This window comes from Dermacentor andersoni, chromosome 3, assembly GCF_023375885.2.
Source record: "Dermacentor andersoni chromosome 3, qqDerAnde1_hic_scaffold, whole genome shotgun sequence".
NCBI classification, from domain to species: Eukaryota; Metazoa; Arthropoda; class Arachnida; order Ixodida; family Ixodidae; genus Dermacentor; species Dermacentor andersoni.
In genome coordinates, this window is record NC_092816.1 from 214,238,378 (window position 1) to 214,260,710 (window position 22,333).

The window sequence follows — 22,333 nt, forward strand, 5'->3', positions numbered from 1 at the left end:
TCATCAGCGATTCTAAATCAGCCGTGTACGACCATGGAGCCGGGTGTATCGGCTGACTGGCTAGAATCATCGCATGCAAATCCGTAATTCAATCTGAAGTTACACTCGTTTGAGCTACTGCGCTTTAGGTGGGGAGGCTTCTAAGCTTACTTGCGAGCCGCGATCGGCCGGGTAAAGTAGCAAGGGGGCGCGCCTACCTGTTCAGTGACAGCAGGGGCTACCCATCGGCGGTGTGACGCAACTGCACGACGGAATAGGTTTTAGCTCCCGTTGGTATTGGCGGCGAGGAGTTGCGGAGTTGCTATCTGTCCGAAGCACCTCGCTTGCGTACTATAAGGGCGGCGCGCTCCTCATAGGTTTGGCTTCGGCGCTCACTAGAAAGGCCACGGCCTTCCTGGATATTCCTGTATGTACTCATCAAACGAAACAAGTGTTGACTGTCGAAATAGTAACCTTGGGCAAACAGGAAGCGCAGAATGGTTTACGGACGCTGTATCTTTACCGAATACGTACAGTGAACGCCCATTGCGGGCTGTCGCCGCGGTGTAGTTCTCCGAATGAGTTTCTTGCGTGAAAGATAGGCATTCGCTGAGAGTAAACTATTTGAAATTTGTATTGTATTGAATATTGTAGGTTGTCTGTGTAACTAAATGGAGCATAACAGAATGAAGCCTCAATACAGTTATCGCAAGGGGTCGCATCGACCAGCTGCGCATGTGCATGCATGTCAGCGCACAACGTTTCGCTTTCGTTGCGAGCACGTTTTCGCACCGTGCCGTGAGCTTTAGGCTGCAGAATATGAGCATTTGACCGTACACAAGCAGCCATTGTTGCGTGAACGCTGTCGGAGCTGTTCAAAAATAATTTTGCCATAACCAGGGACTTCGACGCCTACGGTCACTTTCTATTTGTCGTCGGGACGATTCAATATTTTTTCTTTTCTTTTCATCTAAATTCTTGGACGCTTCAAAATCATTTTTCAAGTTGCATCGCACTGTGTGTTTATCGGTCTTCTCATCGAGAATTCTCCTAGCTTTTTGTTTCTTAATCAAATACATTCATTGCTTGTTGCTAACACAAAATGAGCATATGACATGTCTTTATTTAATGTGGTTCTTACGATTCCCTTTCAATTTCCTTGAACTTGCCAGTATCTAGCATCAACATGTTCATAGACCAGAGCTTCATAACATTAGCATGGCTTCGTGTGCGGGCGAGCGCTTCAGTGCGCGCTTTCTGCTACTCACTGAACATCGAAGCCCCGACCCGGTGCAGCAATCTTCCTCGCAGAAGTGCTTGCTGCACACCCGATTTGTAGCTGATGGCTGCTTGCCGGTCCTACGTTTCGCGATCCGACCTTCACGCAGCTTCTTGTCCTGTGGGTACGTGTGAAGGCTGACATTGGACTCAGTTGAGTATGTCCGGCGCTGCGGCACGGAACCGCAGCCTACCATGCTGGAGACCTTCAAAGGCAGCCGCTACCTATTGTAGTACTTTCAAGCGTTGTCAAGCAGGTACCCGCAGCGTGAAAACCTCCATCTTTAATCGGAACCGCAGCGCAGGTAGGACTTTAAACTTTTGCTTTCAGCTTTCTTCCGAAGCAGCCGACCTGGCCGCTGTGTCCTCGTGATCCCTCATACCATTTCACGCCGACGGCAGCTCCAGCTTTTCCATTTGTGGAGCTCGCCCCCAATAGCAACAGTTGCTTCGCGGGAAATTTGAAATCATTGAGTGACGCGCAAAAGTAGGTTGCCGTGGTGAGGAGAGGGCGTGGGGGAGAGAGCACCGTCTCGACGGAGCAGATACGCCGACGCTACACCGCCTGCAGACGCTCTTCTAAGGTGGCGCTATCCGCGTGTTCCTTGTCCGCGCAAGCTCCCGCCTGCGTTGTAAATGGAGTTGCTTCCACCTCATCGCATACGCTGCCGTCACCGGACCTTCGTCGAAGCAGCGACGCTGTCCTCCCCGCGGCGCATTCTACTTCTATTCTCCACGCGCGCCGGCAGTGCGCGCTGCGCTCTTTCTCCTTGGCTCCCGCGGATGGGCTCCTGTGTTCGATGGAGGCGCATGCTTTTAAGGCGTAAGCCTTTAGTGGCTGTCACGATTGGGGGCTCAATCCCATCGCTCGTAATCAGTTGTCAAGATTGGAGTCGGGCATGAATTAGAAAGTAGCTGGCCCATGCCGTCGTCCAATTTATCCACGCTGAGGACGTTGCTGAAGGGAAGGACTGCTCATCATTGAGAACGAGGAATATGGGTTTATTTACAGTATCTACATCAGGATGTTGCAGTTCATCAGTCTAGCATGACTGCGAGAGAAAAGCGCACTGAGAAGCCGCACAACAGCGGTTTATAAACACTCGGTCCTCCCTCGATCCCAATGTGAGGAAAACGTTCGACCCGAAGACGAGCCGCCTCTTCGCGAGGGATTACACAGACCTGCAACACACACACACACACACACACACACACACACACACACACACACACACACACACACACACACACACACACACACACACACACACACGCACACGCACACACACACACCCGCACAGGTTCACGGTCCCTCCCCCCCCCCCCCTAGGGCAGAGGGCCTTCGCAGAACTCGGAGCTGACCCCCTCAGCGCGGCCGTCGTGGTGTCCATTGTCCTGCTTCTCGAAAGGCGCGTGGGAAGGGGTCTTCGTAAACGTTCCCACGGCAAATCCCCTGCTCATAGCAGATCAGGTCCGCGGTGGCCGGTTCAGGCACGAAGCCTGCTTCGTCAAACTCGGCTCCAGCGACAAAGAGTCGAGGACGCGCGCATTCTTCTCCACACCCAGTCGACTTAGTGACGCCGTGGCTAGAGGTTTGTGGTGGCGTTCCAAGAAAAGTTTGCCGCCGCTGTCGCAACTGGCTGGCAAAACTTGCACGTTGCCACCTCGGCAAGCCATTCCTAACAGCTAAATCTTTCATGTCAGCGGGCCGTTCTTAACAGCGCCTCCATTTGCCGGAAAATCTCGACTGTCCAGCTCTGTCAACCGCTGGGCAGGAAGAGAACTGCTAGTGGCCAGGGGGTGATGCCTTGGCTCGCAGCGACCACTTGTGTAATGATGTCACCGCCCCAAAACGTCTAACAAGGACAGGCAACTGCAAAACGAACCCCACAACACGGCTCTGCGCCGAGATGACGTACCTTGGATCTCACTTTAGACCCGCTAGGCTTCTAAGAAAACGTAAGTGCAGAAACAAAAAATGCTGCATTTCGTTATTCCAGTTTTTGAACCAATCTCGTGCTGACAAATTCAGCAATCATGGAGGGAATCCTGCTAAATGAGAGGGGATCTTCTTGGCTTAACAAAATGAACAATAGTAACCCTAAAATTTAGGCGGGACACTTAAACGCAGAATTCAAATTAGCCTGCTCAATCCATCCGCATTGCTATGCAACTTTCCCTTTTTATATCTAACGGAGAAGTTGTACTCTTGGAGAGTGAGGCTCCATCGGAGCAAGCGGCCATTTTTGTGTGACGTTTGATTGAGCCACGTCAGAGGACAGTGGTCGGTCTCGAAGATGAACTTCGCTCCGTACAAGTAACACGACAACTTCTGGGTGGCCAAAACTAAACAAGTGCATTCTTTTTCTGAAGCGCTGTAGGTTTCCTCTCTTACATTTAGTTCACGGCTGGCTTCGAGGATAGGATGCTCCTCGTTATCGTCGCCGACCTGACTAAGTACCACGCTCATACCTATGTGGCTTGCGTCGCATTGAACTATGCATTGCATTGTGTAGTCTGGCGCGCGAAGCACAGGACGAGAAACCAATAGCGTTTTCAAACTTTGGAAAGCGTTCTCTTTGCCCTTATCCCAGTCTACGCTATTCGGTGCTCCCTTTCGGAGGGCGTCCCTTAATGGACTTGCCATTTGCGAGTAATTCGGAATGTACCGTTGCTAGTACCCCACAAGTCCCAAAAATGAACGAAAGTCTGTTTTCGCGCGCGGCTGAGAAAATTTTCCTATCGTAGCTATTTTCAGCTCGGCCGGCCGTCTCGTGCCCTGGCCGACAACGTGGCCCAGATAAATGACCTGCGAACAACCAAATCTACACTTTTCCGCTTTCATCGTTAAGCCGGCTTCCCTCAACCGTGAGAACACCTGTTTGAGGTGCGATACGTGTTATTCCCAGCTGTCCGAAAAATTGCTCCATCATCAAGATATGGCAAGGCGAAGTCCTGCAAGTCTTTTAGGTCAATATCCATTAACTTATAGAATCTAAACGGCCCGTTCTTCCGCCCGAAGCTGAGTGCGAGAGGGCGAAAAGTGCCTACAGGTGAGTTTAATGCGGCATAGCGGCTGGCACTTCCTGAAAGGGGAACTTGCACGAGATCTATAGTTGAAATGTATTTAGCAGCGCTAACTCTTTCAATAAGTTCCTCAATGTTGGGTATCGGTTACAGCTGATCCCTAGCGATGGCATTTAACTTCCTCTAGTCAGCACATGGACGAGGGTCCTTGTTAGGGGTTTCTACCAGTATTAGCAGTGACGTGTAGTCACTCTCAGCGGGCTCAATAACTCCAAACTCTAGCATGCGCTGTATCTCTGCCTCTATTATCTGTGTGTCTTGGCGACACCCTGTAAGGCTTTGATCTTACGGGTTCAGTCGATGTCAGCTCTATTTCATGCGTTATTAGTTCGGTTCTACCCGGCCGATCGCTGAATCTGTCCAGATATTTAGCTGCTCGGGTCTAAGAGCTTGCGAGCTTACCGAATGTTTTACTACTTTTTCTAGGCCGATTTCAGAGTTGGAGGTCACCCTATACTCCTTAAACTTGGTACTAGTGCCATCCTGCTCTTTGATGGTATAGTTAGACTCCGCTCCGCTCTATATACGGCTTCATCAAATTTCAGTGATATATCCTCACCTCCTTCCTGCGACCGGGCATTTTCAGAGCATAGTTAGTATCTGAAAGTTTGTGCAACATTTAACGGGCCCCTCCCAGTGAACTTCAAGCTTGTTCTTTCTTGAAGGCTTGAGGATCATTACCTGGTCCCCGGCGTTAAACGTACGAAGCCTCGCATTCTTGTCGTAATAGAATTTGGCGTTCTTTTGAGCTACTCCCATGTTCATTTCGACTAGTTCTTGGGTTTCGCTTAAGTGTTCCAGCAGATTTAGCACGTATTCAACCACTGTAGGACTCTCTCCTCTTTCCTCCCACATCTCTCATAACATTCTTAATGGAGAACGGAGTGTCCTCCCATACATTAGTTCTGCTGGCGAGAACCCTGTCGCTTCATGTGGAACCGTTCGCAATGCAAACAAAGTTGCCGGCAGACAGTTCTCCCAGTCCTCCTTGTCTTCGTAAGAGAGCGCACGCAAAACTCGCTTAAGCACTGAATGCCACCTCTCTACGCTGTTTGACTGAGGGTGATAGACGGAACTGTGTATCAACTTTACCCCGCAATTTTGGAAGAATGTGGAAGTCAGTGCGCTGGTGAATACTGACCCTTGATCCGCCTGAATTTCGGCTGGAAACGCAACTCGTGCAAACACTGTCAAAAGCGCGTCTAGTACTTTGGTGGAGCTGAACTCTTTCAGAGGGATTGCTTCTGGAAACTTTGTAGCCGGACACAGCATGGTAAACAAGTACCTGTAACCTGATTTTATTTGTGGTAAGGACCCTACCGTGTCTATCACAAGTCGTCTGAATGGTTCTGTTATTAAGGGCACTACTTTTACCAGGATCATTACCTGGAGTGGAGCTTTCCATGTCTATGCTGCTTTACCCGAGCGCTGGCAGGCGTCGCATGATGTTACAAAGTTTTCTACGTCTTTGAAACTGGCAGGCAACCAGTCACCAGTCGTTCCGCTGCAGGCAACCAGTCATCACACAGGGCTCGTTGCACTGCTCCCGGGTGGTCGTTGTGCTGCTCAGCATACAGTCAACCGCATATCTTCGCTGCTGGCCTCCGTTGTCGCGATCTCACCGCTGGCAGACAGTTGTTGGAATCTCAGCGCTGACGCCCGTTGTTGCAAATGGGTCGCAAGCCCCAAGGGTAGCGTTGGCCTGGCGGCCTGGGGCTCAACTGGAAGCATCCGAAGGTCCCGGCAAAGCATGAGTCGACTGGTAACAGAACAACTTGTTTATTCTAACATTGCAAAAGAGCGGGCGGTCAGGTCGACCGAAGTGGAGAGACGGGAGAGCACGTAACTCGACAGAAGAAATCGGAGCCTCTCTCTTGGCGTCCGGGGGCAGCTGCTCTTATACTCTCGGAGTTGAGGGCAAGAGGGAACGCCTCGATAGAGGCGCACGTGACTGGGCACGGACAGGCTGAGAGACATGTTGAGACGAGTGTAGGGACGCATCCGCCAAGCCGGCGCCGGTCAGACCTCCTCGCTTCACACTTGGGGAGCTCCTCTCCCCAGGTGCCACGCTTTGACAAGCGTGGGCACCAACATGCACACACAAACACACACGCACACTTGAAGACACGTGGCATTGAAACATGCCTGGGCGCGCTTGGCGGGGAGGCGTATCGGCGGCGCTGAACGGACCGAAATGTCCGCCGCTTTGAACGAAGCCCCGGCGTCCGTTGCATCCGCGCCGGCTATACCGCTCGTCGTAGGCGAAACGTAACACTAGCCAATAGGAAGATGAGACCGGAACGCAAGATAGAGTGAGTTTGTACGGAGAAGGAGGGCATTTGTACAAGGAACTCTATGCGTATGTGAATGCCTGCTTTGGTGCTAGTAACAGACAGACGCGGCGAGCGTCTATAAAATGAAGTTGATCGCAGGCTGCGATTCAGACCCGAGCCGCCGGTTAAGCTTGCATAAGCCCGCCCGCTGAGGAGCTCCTGGGGGATGCACCACTCTCAGCCAGCCATGGACCATCCAGGCAGCGTGCGCCAGTCATCGGGACGGCCACCGTTGGACACCTGCGTTCGCGTGGGACTGACGAAGTGCCCAGTGCACAATTAGCATCCATTCATGAGAAAATGCTCGGTCGGAAGCATCAAAGTGGTGCTTCTAAACGAAAGGCGAAGTTAGAAAGAGAATAGCGTGAAAATAAGCTACCAAAGATGACAAAGTACCTACTGAATGCAGCTTCCGCGGAGCAGTATGATCGCTCTACCCAGAGTCCGTGTCTAACTCCCAATAGTACCGACTGTGCTCCTGCGGAGGACTTGCCAACTCCATCACCACGGTTTCCTGGCAAGAAGCAAGGTTTGACTCATCTTGGTTGTCTGCATCCTGTGAAAACGGTGCCAACCTTGGTCGTCCACATTTCTGAGCAACCGACGCTAACCGAGCCCTGTCTTGTTCCTGAGTCAGCAACGTCTATGCTACTCGGCCGGGCCCCTGCCACAGAGCTCCAGGTGTCCGGCCCGCAACGACCGATTTCTACTACTGCGAATCAACAGGTGCCACACATTCCCGATGAGCCTCCTTCCACTGACGAGAGCCAGGAAACAACACTCCAAGAACCGCCTGACTTGTTTCCTGTTAACTTGGCTTCAAATAATCATGTTTCACACCCACAAAGTGTGCCTCGAGAGGACGAATGAGACGGCTTCTCGTTGCGGCAACAGAGAAGTACAGGCACCCCCGCAGCAAGAGGTACGTTGCGAGATTCTCCGAAGTGACCCTGCCAAGTGGCCGGACGTTATTACTGAGAACTTTCGGAGTGTATGCCTTGAAAAAGGGCCATTGTATTTTCAAAATCGAGCAGAAAATTTTCCATCTTGCCAAAGGCAATATAAAACTCAGAAATGCTATATGTCACCTCAACTTTTCATGCGAAAGGCTGTAAATGGAGAGGCGTACGTGCGACACTGCTTAAAGTACTCGGAGTCCAAAGGTTCCGTTTACTGTTTCATGAGCAAATGATTTCCAATTTCAAGCAACCCCAGTGCTTTCTCCACGCACGGCTTTTCTGATTGGAAAAGAGCAGAAGAAAAGGTTTGCGCACATGAAAATAGCGTAGAGCACCGGAACTACGTGGCAGCATGGCTCACCCGCTCTAACTCGAGCAGCACAATTGACAAGGAGGTGGGTAAGCATCTTGTCACTGAGACCGCTCACTGGACAGAGGTGTTGAAGCCCGTAGTCGTTGTAGTTAAGCTTCTAGCTGAGTGCAATCTAGCGTTTAGGGGCAGTGAGGAGATCTTTGGTTCACCGAGAAATGGCAATTATATGGGAGTGTTTGAGGCCATTGCCAAGCTTGATCCCTTTCTAGAGGAGCACATCAAACGCTACGGGAAGAAAGAAAAAGGTCACCCATCGTATCTGTGAAAAACCATTTGTGATGCATTTATCGAACATATGGCAAAGGCGGTCAAGGAACGTCTCGTTGACGAAGTGAAACGCGCAAAATACTTCTCTTTAATTGTTGATTCGACTCCAGACCTTACTCACGTTGCTCAGCTGTCAGTTGTTTTACGATACTATGTAAATGGGAAAGTGTACGAACGCTTTCTTGGATTTGTACCAATTGAATCGCCGCACAATGGCTTGTGTCTTTTCGATACCGTGGTGTCCCTCTTGACGACCAATGACATCTCAATTGATGATTGTAGGTGCCAAGCTTATGATAATGCGAGTAATATGTCAGGAAAATACAAAGGACTTCAAGCTCAAATCGACAACGGGATGCGGTAGATAACACGTTTTGCAATAAATTTTTTTCCTGTGCTTTTTTGACCTCGACCCTTCACATTATTTGCGCAATCTGCTTTGTTTTTTCACCAACTGCCCAGTTCACTGGCTGCTAAAAGAAAGTTGTACATTGGCTAGTGCAGCTAGTTTCTTTAAGATACTTGGTAGGGATTCACTGCTGCATTTTTCGTCTCAAAATCAGCTTCTGTGTTATACACACTATCACTCGTAACTATCACCCGCATTTATTCGCTGAAGTAACCCTTATCTTGGAGAAAAGAAAATGAGTGAGGTTTGACTCTTGTAGGCCTCGTTATCACGAGCGAAAGGTCTGTTTCACTTGGTTTTGCAAAGACTATGCACACAGTGTTTCATTAAAGTTAGGCCACAGTCTTTCACACGTTACACATGCTGCCGAACGGGTTGTTCCTAAAGTCGCGATGAAACCTGGCCGTCGCTGTCGAGCTTGCCGCCAGCCGAACGGTGTGGTTCTTCATACATTCGTTTGGGGGCCGTTGCTTGCATCCACGGCTTCGTCTCCTTCTGCTTGATGTTGTTCGTGTTGCTGAACGACGGCAGCGGTTGTAGTAGCTTCGATATTATTAGTTTTTAGCGCAAAGAAACGCACGACACGAGAGAAGGCACACAGCACACAGCGCAACTAACAACTGATGATGCAATACCAACTAGCCCACCAGTCTGTTTTGTTGATCTTCCATCTTGGCACGCTTCCGTGCTTGGTATGCTTCGCTATAACGTGCAAATCTGGCCTCCATTTGCTCCGGTGTTTCAACAGGCAACTTTGCCCTTGGTTGAGATTTCCTTGCCTGCGGTGTAGCCATATCTACCGGATGACTGGATTCAGCCTGTCGCTTGCGCTAAAGCACACGTACAGGCAGCCTAGCCGGCGCGCTATGCATGGCGAGACTGAGCGACCAAGCGCTGGCGAGGCAGCCGTTACCCTCATGTAGTCACGAGGTACCGCAGCGGCGAGGCTACCAACGAGCGCAGCTGCGACGCCTCTGCGCAGCTGATCATGTGGCTTCACGTCACATCTGCCCACTTGCGCTCCGGGGGGCAGAAGGTCATTGCGACGAGATAGATGACCTCCATAGACATATGGCGTAGTAGAGCTTTCGCTCTAATAATTATGTTGGATGGACAGCCTGCTTTTAAGGGCCGCGACGTTTGTTGATTTAAACTTGCGTAGATTGAAAGTTGGCAGGAATTAAGTGCATTGTTAAAGCACACATTAGTACATAGAGGTAATTGTATTACGCTCGGCCAAACGAATAAACATCATTGTGGTTAGTAGCGCCTGTGCGGCAAACGTGCCTTTTGTGTTCGTGTTACACTGCTCTCAACCATCTTTAGTGAAGATATTCGGTGACATTGGTTTTACTTGGCTCCGCCCACTACTATTTTTTGAGTATTGAGCTGTCAGTGAGCACTTGTTCTTGATTGCAATCTCCGCCGCTTTTGTGCGTGCCTAAATCTTTATTGATTGCATATTTGTCGAGTTATAAAGGTTTTTGATACATCAACGAAGTCATCTGCCCGGTGGTTATGGTGTTTCGATACGTAGTAGAAGGTTGCGAGTTCGATTGTAGGCCACGGAGTCCGCATTCGTAATAATCCATGTGCTTAGCCTTGGACGCACGTTTGTGAATGTTAGGTGACTGTTGCCTTCCATGTCACCAGCTGTGGTGGCGGTGCGTTTCAAGAGCAGGCATTCCTTTTGACAACCAGAACCTTGAGTTTGCTGTCCTTGTGCGCGCTGCTACCTGAGTCAGTGCCGACTCGTTTAACGTTTAAGATTGTTGCGTTAAACTGGTTGAGAAGTCTGTCAATCGTTTAAGCAACGAAGATGTGCGTTGCACTCGTCCTTATGGCGGAGCTTTATTTTATTGCTCATCAGGTGGTCCTCTCTCTAAACAACGCAATGGGAAACAAATGTGGGCGCCATAAGCTAGCTGACATGCAAATTTCATGAAAAGCATCAGATACACTGAAAATCAACGAGCGACAGTGTTTGAATGCAAGAGGAGTGCAGAATTGTTACAGCAATTGACATCGTTTATTACAGCAATTGAGAACTGTGCACCAAGATTGTTTAAAATGATGGAATGGATCTACAGTACTTTGAATAGCGCAATAACTACGCATACATTTTAATTGCAATGCTCTTGCCAGTCTAGCGAATTCTTCCCCACATGACTACATACGCCGTGAACTGCCGTATTACATATTAAATAATTAACGATGCATGGTGCCACTTAGCGGTTTCCACAGAGTTTTCGGGTACAGTTTCAAGGTTACCTAGCGGCAGTTCTTGGTGCATAGAGAAGAGTTGTCCTTGATTTGCGAATACAATATGGAGTGTCGCAGGTGCTGCCTCTGAGCTCGGAGCTGAAGAATCTTATCCGTGGCATGCTGGAGCCTGTGGTGACCCTGCGCGCCTCAATGGGACGGGTCATACGCCATCCCTGGATCAAGAGATACCCAAGCCCGTTCAAGGAGTGAGCGTGCAATATTTATCCAGTAGCCTCAAGTATGTATTAGCCACCCTCGTTCACTGATCTATGGTCATATTCAAATTTGGAGCTTCACGCACCACAGATTTAACATTGTGGCAACTGCTGTAAAATGAACGTTACGCGTTAAATATTTGATCACTGTTTCCTAAAAGACCATTACACGTCACGCTAAGGGCACGGTAAATAAAGTAGGGATTCAATAGGTAGCAGCCAGTGTAACGGAAGGTGAGAGCGAATCATGAGTTTGTTCGCGTAATAATGAGGCGTGTGTTTTTGATGAGGCTACATGCAGATTGAAGCAACGATGCCTTCATAGCAGTTTATTTAACCGTCCTGGAGATCATGAGCCCATAATTATCCACACGAAACACGCCGAAACAGAATATATGGAACTGATTTCTTTGTTCTTGCCATATAATGTTCAAAAGATGCCAAGGGAAAATTGCAGCGGCCTTGGATCGACCGCCCGAGGCTTTGCTTAGGTGCAGCAAAATATTCTTCCGACGCGCGGTTTCATGCTTATTTATATTAACAACCTACTGTATAATGTGACATCTGATATCTCACTACAAGCTTATGACTGCATTCTTTATGACATAATTGCTTGAACAATTGATTTTCATCGGCTCAATGATTATTCTTGAGACGTTTATGCAAGGTGTGACACAAGCAAAATGAAGGAAAAAAAGTTTTAATGTGATTCCGCTCAAAACTAACCCCATCGTGCTTTCAATATTGCTACCGAACAGTATTTGCGATGACGAAGAGGCGAGCAGGGTCAAGACGACGACGACGATTGGAGGCTAGCGCGGGCTGTTGCCTCTTGGCCAAGTGCGGCGTATTTCGTCGTAAGTATACTTGTAGATAGCTTTTCGTCTGCGTCTTCCTACGTAACATATCTGGTGGAAGTGGACGTACCCTGTACCTCGTCACGGAGCTTCGCAGTGGACGGTACATCGAGCCTTCCTTCATGGCTCCCGGCGACGACAACTCGACTCAGCCGCCTCCCGCACCTGCTGCCACTTCGACGACCTACATTGCTGTCCCCGCTCCCTCTGATCCTGGCGTACTCTCGGGTAAAGTTGGGTAAGACGTCGACGAGTGGATCAACCTGTACGAGCACGTCAGCTGCAATAACCGATGGGACCCTACTATCATGTCCGCCAACGTAGCCTTTTACCTCGGTGGCACGCCTCGAGCTTGGTTTCGGACGCACGAAGGTGAGCTCACCAGTTGGGATTCGCTTAAGCAAAAGCTCCGAGACTTGTTCGGGAACCCCTACGGTCACCAACTTGCCACGCAGAAGGCGTTATCCGGCCTTGTGCAGACGTCAACATAGCCCTACGTCACGTACATTCAGGGCGTCTTGGCTCTGTGCCGCAAAGTTGACGCAGACATGACTAAGTCTGACAAGGTTTCCCACATCCTCAAAGGCATTGCCGATGACGCCTTCAACTTGCTTGTTTTCAACAACGTGGCGACGGTGGATGCAGTTATAAAAGGGTGCCGCCGCCTGGAACTCGCTAAAAGCCGACGTATCGGCCAGCAGTTTGCCCGTCTGCTCAACACCCCAGCTACATCTTTCTGTGCCGACGCTGGCACAGCGATGGCGATGTTACGAGGATCGTCCGGCCTGAGATCGAGGCTACCTATCCGGCTGCCTTCGACTGCAGCTCCTCCAATGCACCTGCAGTCACGGTTCCCTGATATAGGCAGTTGTCCGCCACGCAAACATGGGTCTTCGCACCATCTGCTCCAGTTCTGACCCATTTAGATCCTTCTGCTCCTACCGAAGTCCATACTGATGCCAGCCGTCAGGGAATTGGCGCAGTACTGGCACAACGCCAGCGCGACAACGACCGTGTTATCGCTTACGCCAGCAGGCTCCTCTCACCCTCGGAGCACAACTATTCCATCACTGAGCGTGAGTGTCTGGCCCTAGTTAGGGCGGCTGCGAAGTTGCCGACCGTTTTCCGTTGGCCGACCCTTTTCCGTTGTCACAGACCATCACGCGCTTTGCTGGTTATGATCACTGAAATCCTACAGGAAGACTTGGTCGGTGGGCCTTACGGCTCCAAGGATATTCGTATACTGTCACCTATAAATCTGGCCGGCTACGCAAGGACGCTGACTGCCTGTCTCGCTACCCGGTAGACGAGCCTGACGACGCCGACAGTAGTACCGCCAACGGCACTTTCTCTGTGTCTGCCTTCGCTAACATTGGCGATGAGCAGTACCGAGGCCTACTGCTGCGAGCACTCGTCGAGCGTCTGCGCTCTACACCTTCCGACGCATCCGTTCGCCGATATGTCCTCCAGGGCGGCATGCTGTACCGAAGGAACTTCCTCCCTGACAGCTCTGATCTTCTTCTTGTCATGCCAAAACATCTACGACAGGCTGTCCTCTTTGAGATGTATGACACACCCACTGCAGGGCATCTTGGGGTAACCCGCACGTACGACCGCGTCCCCCGCCGCTTCTATTTGGCCTGGTCTCGCTCGCTCCGCCCGACGCTATGTTGCTGCCTGTGATCCCTGCCAGCGTCGGAAAACTCCTCAGGTGCTACCTGCCCGTCATTTCCAGCCAATCACCGTCCCTGTGGAACCGTTCTTTCGTGTTGGATTAGACCTCCTCGGTCCCTTTCCCACGTCATCCTCTGGGAACAAATGGGTCGTCGTCACAATTGATTACGCCATCCGATATGCTATCACGCGGGCTCTCCCTACCAGTTGCGCCACTGACGTCGCGGACTTTCTCTTGCCTGACATTATCTTGCTTTATGGCGCCCCGCGACAGCCGCTTGCTGATCGTGGTTGTAACTTCCTCTCAAAAGTTATCGGCGACATTGTGCTTTCCTGTTCCACTCAACACAAGCTGGCTAACTCATACCATCCTCAAACCAATGGCCTGACAGAGCGGTTAAACCGTACTCTTACCTATATGCTATCAAAGTACGTTTCCAAGGACTACCACGACTGGGACATTGCCCTTCGTTACGTCACATTTGCATATAATTCTTCCCGACAGGACACCGCCGGATTTTCTCCATTTTATCTACTGTACGGTCGCGAACCGACCTTACCCCTTGACACGGCACTTCCTCCTGCTGCGATCTCAACAAGCGAGCATGCGCGCGACGCCAACGCCCTCGCCGACCATGCACGCCAGCTTTCGCGTGCTCGACTGATGGCTTCGCAAACCACTCAGCAGCGTCAGTACAACGCCCGCCCCCGTGACGTAAAGCTTTCGCCTGGTGCACTCGTGCTCCTGTGGTCGCCATCTCGTTACGTCGGACTTTCAGAAAAACTCCTTTCGCGACACACAGGGCCCTACCGCGTGCTGCGCCAGGTGACGCCTGTTACGTAAGAAATTGCTCTTGTGAGTTCAACCTCGTCCTCTACTCTGGCATCTAGCGATGTCGTGCACGTCAGTAGGCTCAAGGCCTACTACACTGCTTCCGAGTCCAGCTTTAGTGGCTCTGGGACGGCGCTTTTGCCGCTGTGGGTAGTGCTACGGAACAGTATTGCGGTGACGAAGAGGCGAGCAGTGTGAAGACGATGACGACGATTAGAGGCTAGCGCGGGCTGTTGCCCCTTGGCCAAGTGCGGCGTATTTCCTTGTAAATATATTTGTATATAACTCCTCGTCTGCGTCTTCCTACGTAACAATATTGCTATAATAACGTTTCTGTAAAAAAGGCTATAATTTTGATGGTAGCGAAATGCGAAAACGCTTGTGTACCGTAGAGTGCTTGCCTATGAAAGAAGCCCGGGTGGTAAAAACTATTCTGCAGTACCCGACTACGGCGGCCCTCATGAGTATGTTGTGGTTCTGGCATGTAAAACCCCAGAATTTAATTAAAAAGAGCATAAGAATTGAAATTCATAGGTAATAAATACGACTAAATTTTAGTGGCACAAACACATCCAAACAAGGGACAAAGATTCAAAATATACGAGGCAGAACTCTTCCCACATTGTCTCTGGACGGTTACGCGAATAACGATCAAGCAGTGTAGCGCAGAGCGGATCTCTGAAGTCATGGTTTTCTAGCACGTGTAGTGGTATTTGAGACTTTCGGTGCTCCGGCTATATGCCGGATACTCCGATATCGGCCCACTTTGCTGCGAGTCACCTACGAGTATGGAGACATGACGACGACTGTAGGAAAACAACCTGGCGATAACAGGACGACTACATGAGGACGATGAGATGAAGACGAGTGTATCATGACGATGGTATAACAACAACCGGTGAAGATGCAGGAATGACGACTATGGCACGACCAAGACGGCATGGTGACGACGGTATGACAACAAATGCATGACAGTGTCTGTGTGACGACAACGCCTTGGCGATGGTGACGGGACAATGATGATATTGTCAAGGTTGGTAGATGACAGCATGATTACGATAAAATAAGGAAGAATAAATGACGTCGACGGATCGACGATGGTGGCAAAACGACAATGGCATGGCTATACTGAAGTGATGACGATGGTGAAACGATGGCGTGAAGAGGATGGCATGACGGCAATGTTATGACTAGAGCCGGATGTCGAAGAGACAGTGATGACCGCGGAACAAACGCAACGACATACCGACGACGGCATGACAACGAATGCGTAACGAAGACTGTATGATGACGATGGTTTGAGGATAGTGGCTTGACAACGGCATGCGGATAACCAGTTGACGACGAGTGTATGACGACAATGGCGTGACCATGACTGTATCACGAAACCTCTATAACGACAGCGGCGTGAAGACTGCGGCATGATTAGAGACCGATCACGAAGCTGTAGTGAAGATGATGGCACTACCATGACGGCACTACGACGAAGGTATGGCAAGGTGGTCACGGTACCCAGACCATAGATTTAGTTTGGCCCCAGCATGGCCATATCACGGCAAACACTGGCACAATTATTAGCCTTAAACCAGCAGGTTTACCCGCGCCAGCAATGACTCAGTGCGGGCATGCCACCAAAGGGTCTGTGTTGGCTCGCGATCGAGTGGCAGCGCGAATACAGTCTATACGGGCTCTACCATCTATGGCCATTCCAGCGTTCCACCTTTCCCCCTGGCAGCGCCGGTATTGAACAGCCGGCGCTGCAACTCTTAGCCAATTTAGCTTCCCGCCCTACCCACTAGCATGGTCATATTGGCAGATTGTGATGTACGCAGCAGATTCCATTATTCCCTAAGATTTTAAATTGTTCAAGCCAGAGCTGAAAATTCGCTCAGTAGTGTGATGCAACATGAACGATCTACTATAATGTAACCAAATATTAATACATACCTTCTTGATTGGTCTTAAAATAGGTTGATGTAGATTGCCCCTTGTATGCTAAGTCCGTCGGGGCACCTGTGAGATATTGTTAGGCGCGGAAATACACAGACAAAAGAGACGATTTACACTGTATTTACAAGAGCAGCGCAGTCAGAGACCATGATGATGACGACGATAAACCTCGGTCATGGCTCGCACCCAATAAGGGGGATAGGACAAGAATCGGGCGGCAGGAGGTAGCTGAAGAAAATTCTTATTTGAAGACGATAAATGCAAAATAAAAGAAATAGAATAAAGGGAGACGACGCAATAACTAGACTAGTTGGGTGGTAACCAGCTCTTGCCAAGCCCAGATGTCCCTCTTCCTCCTCCTTTGAGCCACGTCTCATAAGCGCCTGTTGTATCGCAACGAAACTCCCGGCCGCAATAGCGCCGCCCCGGTGCCGCTGGATATCTTTGGCGAGCAGAGAGCTGTAATGCTTGAGCCTGACACCTTGGACCATACGACTGGTGGTCGGAGAGGAGGGCATTGCGAGGCTGAATGGAACGATTTCATAAGTGGCATCAGGGACTTGGCGAACCACGCGTCATGAACCTTTGTAACAAGAGGCGAGTTTCTCGCAAAGGCCTACTCGACGAGAAGAGAGAGAGAGAGATAAGAATACAGGAAGGCAGGGATGTTAACCAGTCAATAGTCTGGTTGGCTACCCTACACTGGGGGAAGGGAGGAGGGGAAGAGAAAGAAGGGAGAGAGAAGGTGTAGGTATGTGTACGGATAGCACTTCATACTCGACGAGAAGGTTTCCAAAGCAGCCCTAGGGCACCCAGTGAAAGTGCATTTGATCGTGAAAGATGTCGTAGAGACGCTTCTGGTTCTCTTGCGACGCTGATTAGCGAACGCGGGCAAGTTGTGGGGCGTGGTTAGCGCGAGCGATGGCATCACGCGCATATTCCCTTGTCGAAGTTGTTATCGATGGTTGCAAGGTGTCGGCCGGAACCATGCGTTCACGACCATACAAGTAGAACGGGGAAGAGCCGGCAGTGTCAAGGCTAGAAGAATTATACGCGAAGGTAATGTATGGTAGAGCGAGGTTCCAATTGCGGTGATTGGCTGAAACGTATTTCACCAGCATATCTGTAAGAGCCCGGCTCACTCGGTCTGTCCCGCCTTTGGTTTGGGTTTGTGGATTGCAGGAGGGGTAAGCTGATGCTGGATAGAGCATTAGCTTCATCTACGGATAGAGCAGGCGTGCATGGTGTCATCAATGACCTGGGGCAATAAAGTACGGCCTTGGTCTGTGAGCATTTCACGTGGAGCTGCACGCATGAAAATGGCGTCGTGTAGCAGGAAACCTTGCGAGATCCGTAGCGCTGGTGGTTGGGGGAGTGCGCGTATTAATTTATCCGGTCAGATAATCAAAACCAACAGCAACACACTTGTTTCCCGACGAAGATATCGGTAAAGGGCTCGGAAGCTAGGCCACACGACCGAATGACTACCGGAATGTGAAGTGGCCGCAGGTACCCAGCAGGAAGCAGAGATGGTTTCTTGCGCCGTTGCCATAGCTCACAAGCTGTGACGTAGCCTCGCAGTCCTGGATACCGAAGACGCGTAAGAAAGCGTTGTCGGGCGTGGAATCAAAACTAAGGATGAACTCTTCGAGTGAGGCATCACGACATTGCTGGTCGGGGCTGTGGAAGAGCTCTGACATGCCGAAAACGCAAGCGTTATTCTCGATGTCAGGTACGTCAGAGCTGCCGATGGGGTAGCGCGAGAAACGATCTGCGTCTTGGTGCAGGGTTCCTGGCTTGTCAATCACAGAGTGTGAAAACACTTGGAGCCTCGAAAACCAACGACCAAGCCAGGCTGTGGGTTCCTTAAGGGATGAAGGCCAGCAGTGAGTATGGTCGTCGGTTACTACGGAAAAGGGACGGCCGTAAAGGTAAAGAAGCAAGTTGGCAGCCGCCCATACAATAGCAAGGCATTCCCGTTCCGTAATAGAATAGTTGCGCTCGGGCGATGACAGAAGGCGACGGGCAAAGCAATAACGCGATCGTGGCCTTGCTGACGCTGGGTTAGACAGCGCCGACACCATGACGTCTGGCATCCGTACGCTATTCTATTGTGGCATTAGGGGCGAAGAGGGCGATGATTGGTGGTGCGGTCAAATATGTGATGAAATGAGATAAGGCGGCACATTGTGGAGGTCCCGATGAGAGGGGTGCGTCTTTCTTCAAAACGTCAGTGAGAGGTCAAGCAATAGCCGTGAAATCTCGGACAAAGTGGCTGAAGTAAGAACACAGCTCCACAAGACTGCTAACGTCTGTAGCTGAATTCGGAACCGGAAAGTCTCGGATGGCAAGAATTTTGTCTGGGTCGGGTTGTACTCCGGAGTTGTCACAAGATGTCCTAAAACCGCAATTTCGCAGTGGCCGAAACGGCATTTCGATTAGTTGCAGCATGGCTTTACGAAAAACGTAAATAATGGTAGAGAGACGTTCAACGTGAGTGATAAATGTTGGTGAATGGACAGTAACATTGTCAAGGTACGACAGGCGTGTGGACCATTTGAAACCCTGACGCCAGAACTCCATCACAGGCTCAGAAGTGGCCGGCACGTTAGATACTTCAAAAGGCATAACTTTCAACTGGAAACCATCGGGTGTTATAAATTCGGTCTTTTCTCTGTCTATATCGTAGACGCTGATCTGCCAATATCGAGATCCAAGGTCAATAAAGGAGAAGGAACTGACACCGTAGAGGCAGTCAAGGGCATCAAAACTTCGCGGTAGCGGGAACACGTCTTGCTTAGTCGATTTGTTCATATATCGGTAATCCGAACAGAAGTGCCATGTCCCGTCCTTATGAACAAACACTACCGATGACTCCCACGGACTCCAAGAAGGCTCAATAATGTTTTAACGAGCATCTTCTTAACCACAATTTGGATTACCTGGTGTTCCATTGGAGACACTCCTTATAGTCTACGATGAATAGGAGCAGCATCGCCAGCATTATTACGATGCTTGACAGCAAGCTTCTGGCCTAAAGGGCGATTGTCCACGTCGAGAACATCCCTGCAGGAGGACGGTAGAATTCGTCGGCTCGTGCAGGTAAAAGGTACGTCGCGATAATTTTCTTATTCTCGGGATCAGCACAAGAAACAGATTTTGGAAACATAGTAGACTCAGGCGAAGCGTCGGGTGAGAAAGCCGCCACTTGATGGCCATCTAATGGCCATCACGCATGCAATGCAAGTCCGGTTGGTTGTGATAGTCGGAACTGTGTGAGGTACGGTGACATTATACTGCAGTGGAATCTCGGGCAGCGCAATGATGAGATACCTTCCATCAGGAACGGGTGGGGAACACGACAGTTTTATATATGGCAATGATTCGGGCGGCAGTGAAACGAAGCTGGTGGGACTTTAGCGGCTGGGGCTTGTGTCACAAATATCCGAGAAAATAGGCAGTTAGAAGCGGAAAGTGCTGTTGGAGCAGTCAATAATAGCCCAAAGCACTGTGAGAAAATCGAGGCCGAAAATGAGGTCTTGCGGGCAATTGACGACCACGTGAAGACAGCAGTGTGACAGCCGGCGATGCTAACCAGTGCTGTACACATACCGATCACAGGAACAGCACCGCCATCCGCAAAGCGGATGACGTGTGTGGTTTCAGGAATAAGGAGCTTTTTAACTCGGTGTCAGAAGGCAGCGCTCGTAATGGAGAGGTGTGAACCAGTGTGGATTAGCGCAGTGACAGTAGTCCCTACAACCTCAACTTCAAGAAGGTTATGGCTCGTGGGCAAAGTAAGGAGAGGCTTTGAGGACATAGTCGACCTCGCAGCTTCCGCTCCAGGGGCTGCAGTTCCTAGTTTTCCGGCCGGATGTGAAGGGGCATGGACGCCGATGAGAAGCGACGGGGCTGGGGCGAAGGATACTCAGGACGGGGGGGGGGGGGGGGGGGTGACGGCGAACGGCCGTAGCGAAGATTCAGAGCAGGGGCGTTAGCGGCTGTACGATCGAGGCAAGAAACATAAGGCACACGTAGGTACACAGTTGCTGAAATAGACGCTGTTGTGCGTTGGAGAAGGAATTGGCCATTGGTTGCGGCAATGACGAGCGGTGTGGCCGATGCGGCAGCAATGAAAACAGATGGGCTTGCGGTCACAGGTGCGCCATCCATACGGGTTGCGGGATGTGGCGGGAAACAATTGTGGATGACGACGAGGGCCGCCAGAGAAGTGCTGCACACTGGGTTCCTGGGTCGACCGGCACACGTAGTTGAGACCCATGTTTTGAAATCCTCGTCGCACAACGGCCTATATCGTACCAACCGTAGCTAGTGTTGAATCGGCGGGCGTCGCCGAGGGGGGGGGGGGGGGGGTTGAATAAACGACTTCGAGCTCGCGGTGAACGACGCGAGTTTCGTTGTCACATGGGTTTGGCTGACGGGGATGGTCCTCACATGTCGGCGTAGCAGTGATATTGGGCAGGCATTCGATGTAAGCCGTGATACGACAGCTCTTAGCTTGCTAGAAGTGAAGACATTTTTTGATAATGGCGTCATTATTTGAAACGTTGCTGAAATCAAGCAAGCAGAAGGCATTGTCTGCTACTCCCTTTATTATGTGGCCAACTTTGCGTGTTTGTCAGCTGTCACTTTGCCACTTTGTCAGCTTTGCGACAAACAGCCAATACGTCTTGTGTGTATGAGGTGTAGGACTCAGCGGATTACGTGTCGCAAGGAGCTTTTTTTGCTGCGACAAGGCGTGCGAAGGGGTCACCCAACAGTTCGTGTAGTTTTTCTTGGAAAATGTTCGAGCTTGTCAATTCATGTTCGTCGGTTCCATACCACACGCGACGGATGGCGGTCAGGTAAAAAATTACATTAGCGAGCATGATAGTAGGATCCCACCTGTTGTTAGTGCTGGCGCTTCCGTAGAGGTGGATCCACTTTTTGACGTCAGTGCCGTCCAAGCCAGAGAACAGACCAGGGTCGCGAGCATGGGTAAGCGTCACGATTGAAGCAATCTGACGACTCGCAGCCGGCGATGATGGGTCTCATCTACGGGAGTCATGGTAGCAACCTGGATGTAGCGACCGCAACGAATCTCCGTGGCGAGGACGGCGATCGCAAACCTCCACCAAAATGTTACGTGTGGAAAGACAGACAAGAGAGACTATTCACACTTTACACTTCACACTTCTCTTTCACTTCTCTTCTCATTCACACTTCACTTTGTGGGCACAGACAGAATACTTGCTGCAGTAGTAGGCGATACAGTACCACCTCCGAGGGCTGCATTTCCTAGTTTTCCGGAAGCGTGTGGCTAAAAGCCACAGGGGACGAACGGCGATGTGGCGGCGGCGAACGGGAAGATTGGCGACGTGTTTGCGGTGAACGAGACTGGTGTCCACGCGGCGATGGAGAGCAACTGTAGCACGTGTTCCTCGCAGAGTTGTCGGAGCTGTTAGACTCGGCGGTGGGCGAAACATTGCAGGCATTTCTATCAAAACGGCTCAGGTTGGTCGGCATGCGAGGTGTTGAGGGCCATGAGTTGCGGCAGTATCGGGCCACATGACCAATTTGGTGACAGGTGAAACATATCGGCTGGTCGTATGCAGTTCTGCACCCAGCCGGGTTGTTATAGCGTGGGGAAAAGCGTTGGGGTGGAGCGAAAATAATATAAGGGCGTTCGTTGGCTCTGGGAGAGGCGACAGCACAGACAGAATGTAAGCCAATCTTTTCAAGTTACTGGCGAACGATGGCGTGTGAGAGGGGAACTGAAATAGTGGTACCATCAGGGCAACCCAAACAGAAAGCCGCGGGCGCCATCGCATCCAGTTCACGTCCAACGATTCGCA

At 50.6% G+C, this 22,333-nt stretch overlaps 1 protein-coding gene across 1 annotated transcript in view; it reads left to right on the forward strand.

Moving 5' to 3' along the window:
- LOC126535802 (testis-specific serine/threonine-protein kinase 3-like) overlaps positions 1-22,333 on the forward strand; it is a 291,567-nt gene that overhangs the window by 158,890 nt on the left and 110,344 nt on the right. Inside the window, exon 5 of the mRNA XM_055072181.2 lies at positions 11,026-11,156. Within this exon, the coding sequence (XP_054928156.2) occupies positions 11,026-11,156 (131 nt within the window). The remainder of the gene's footprint in view (positions 1-11,025; positions 11,157-22,333) is intronic.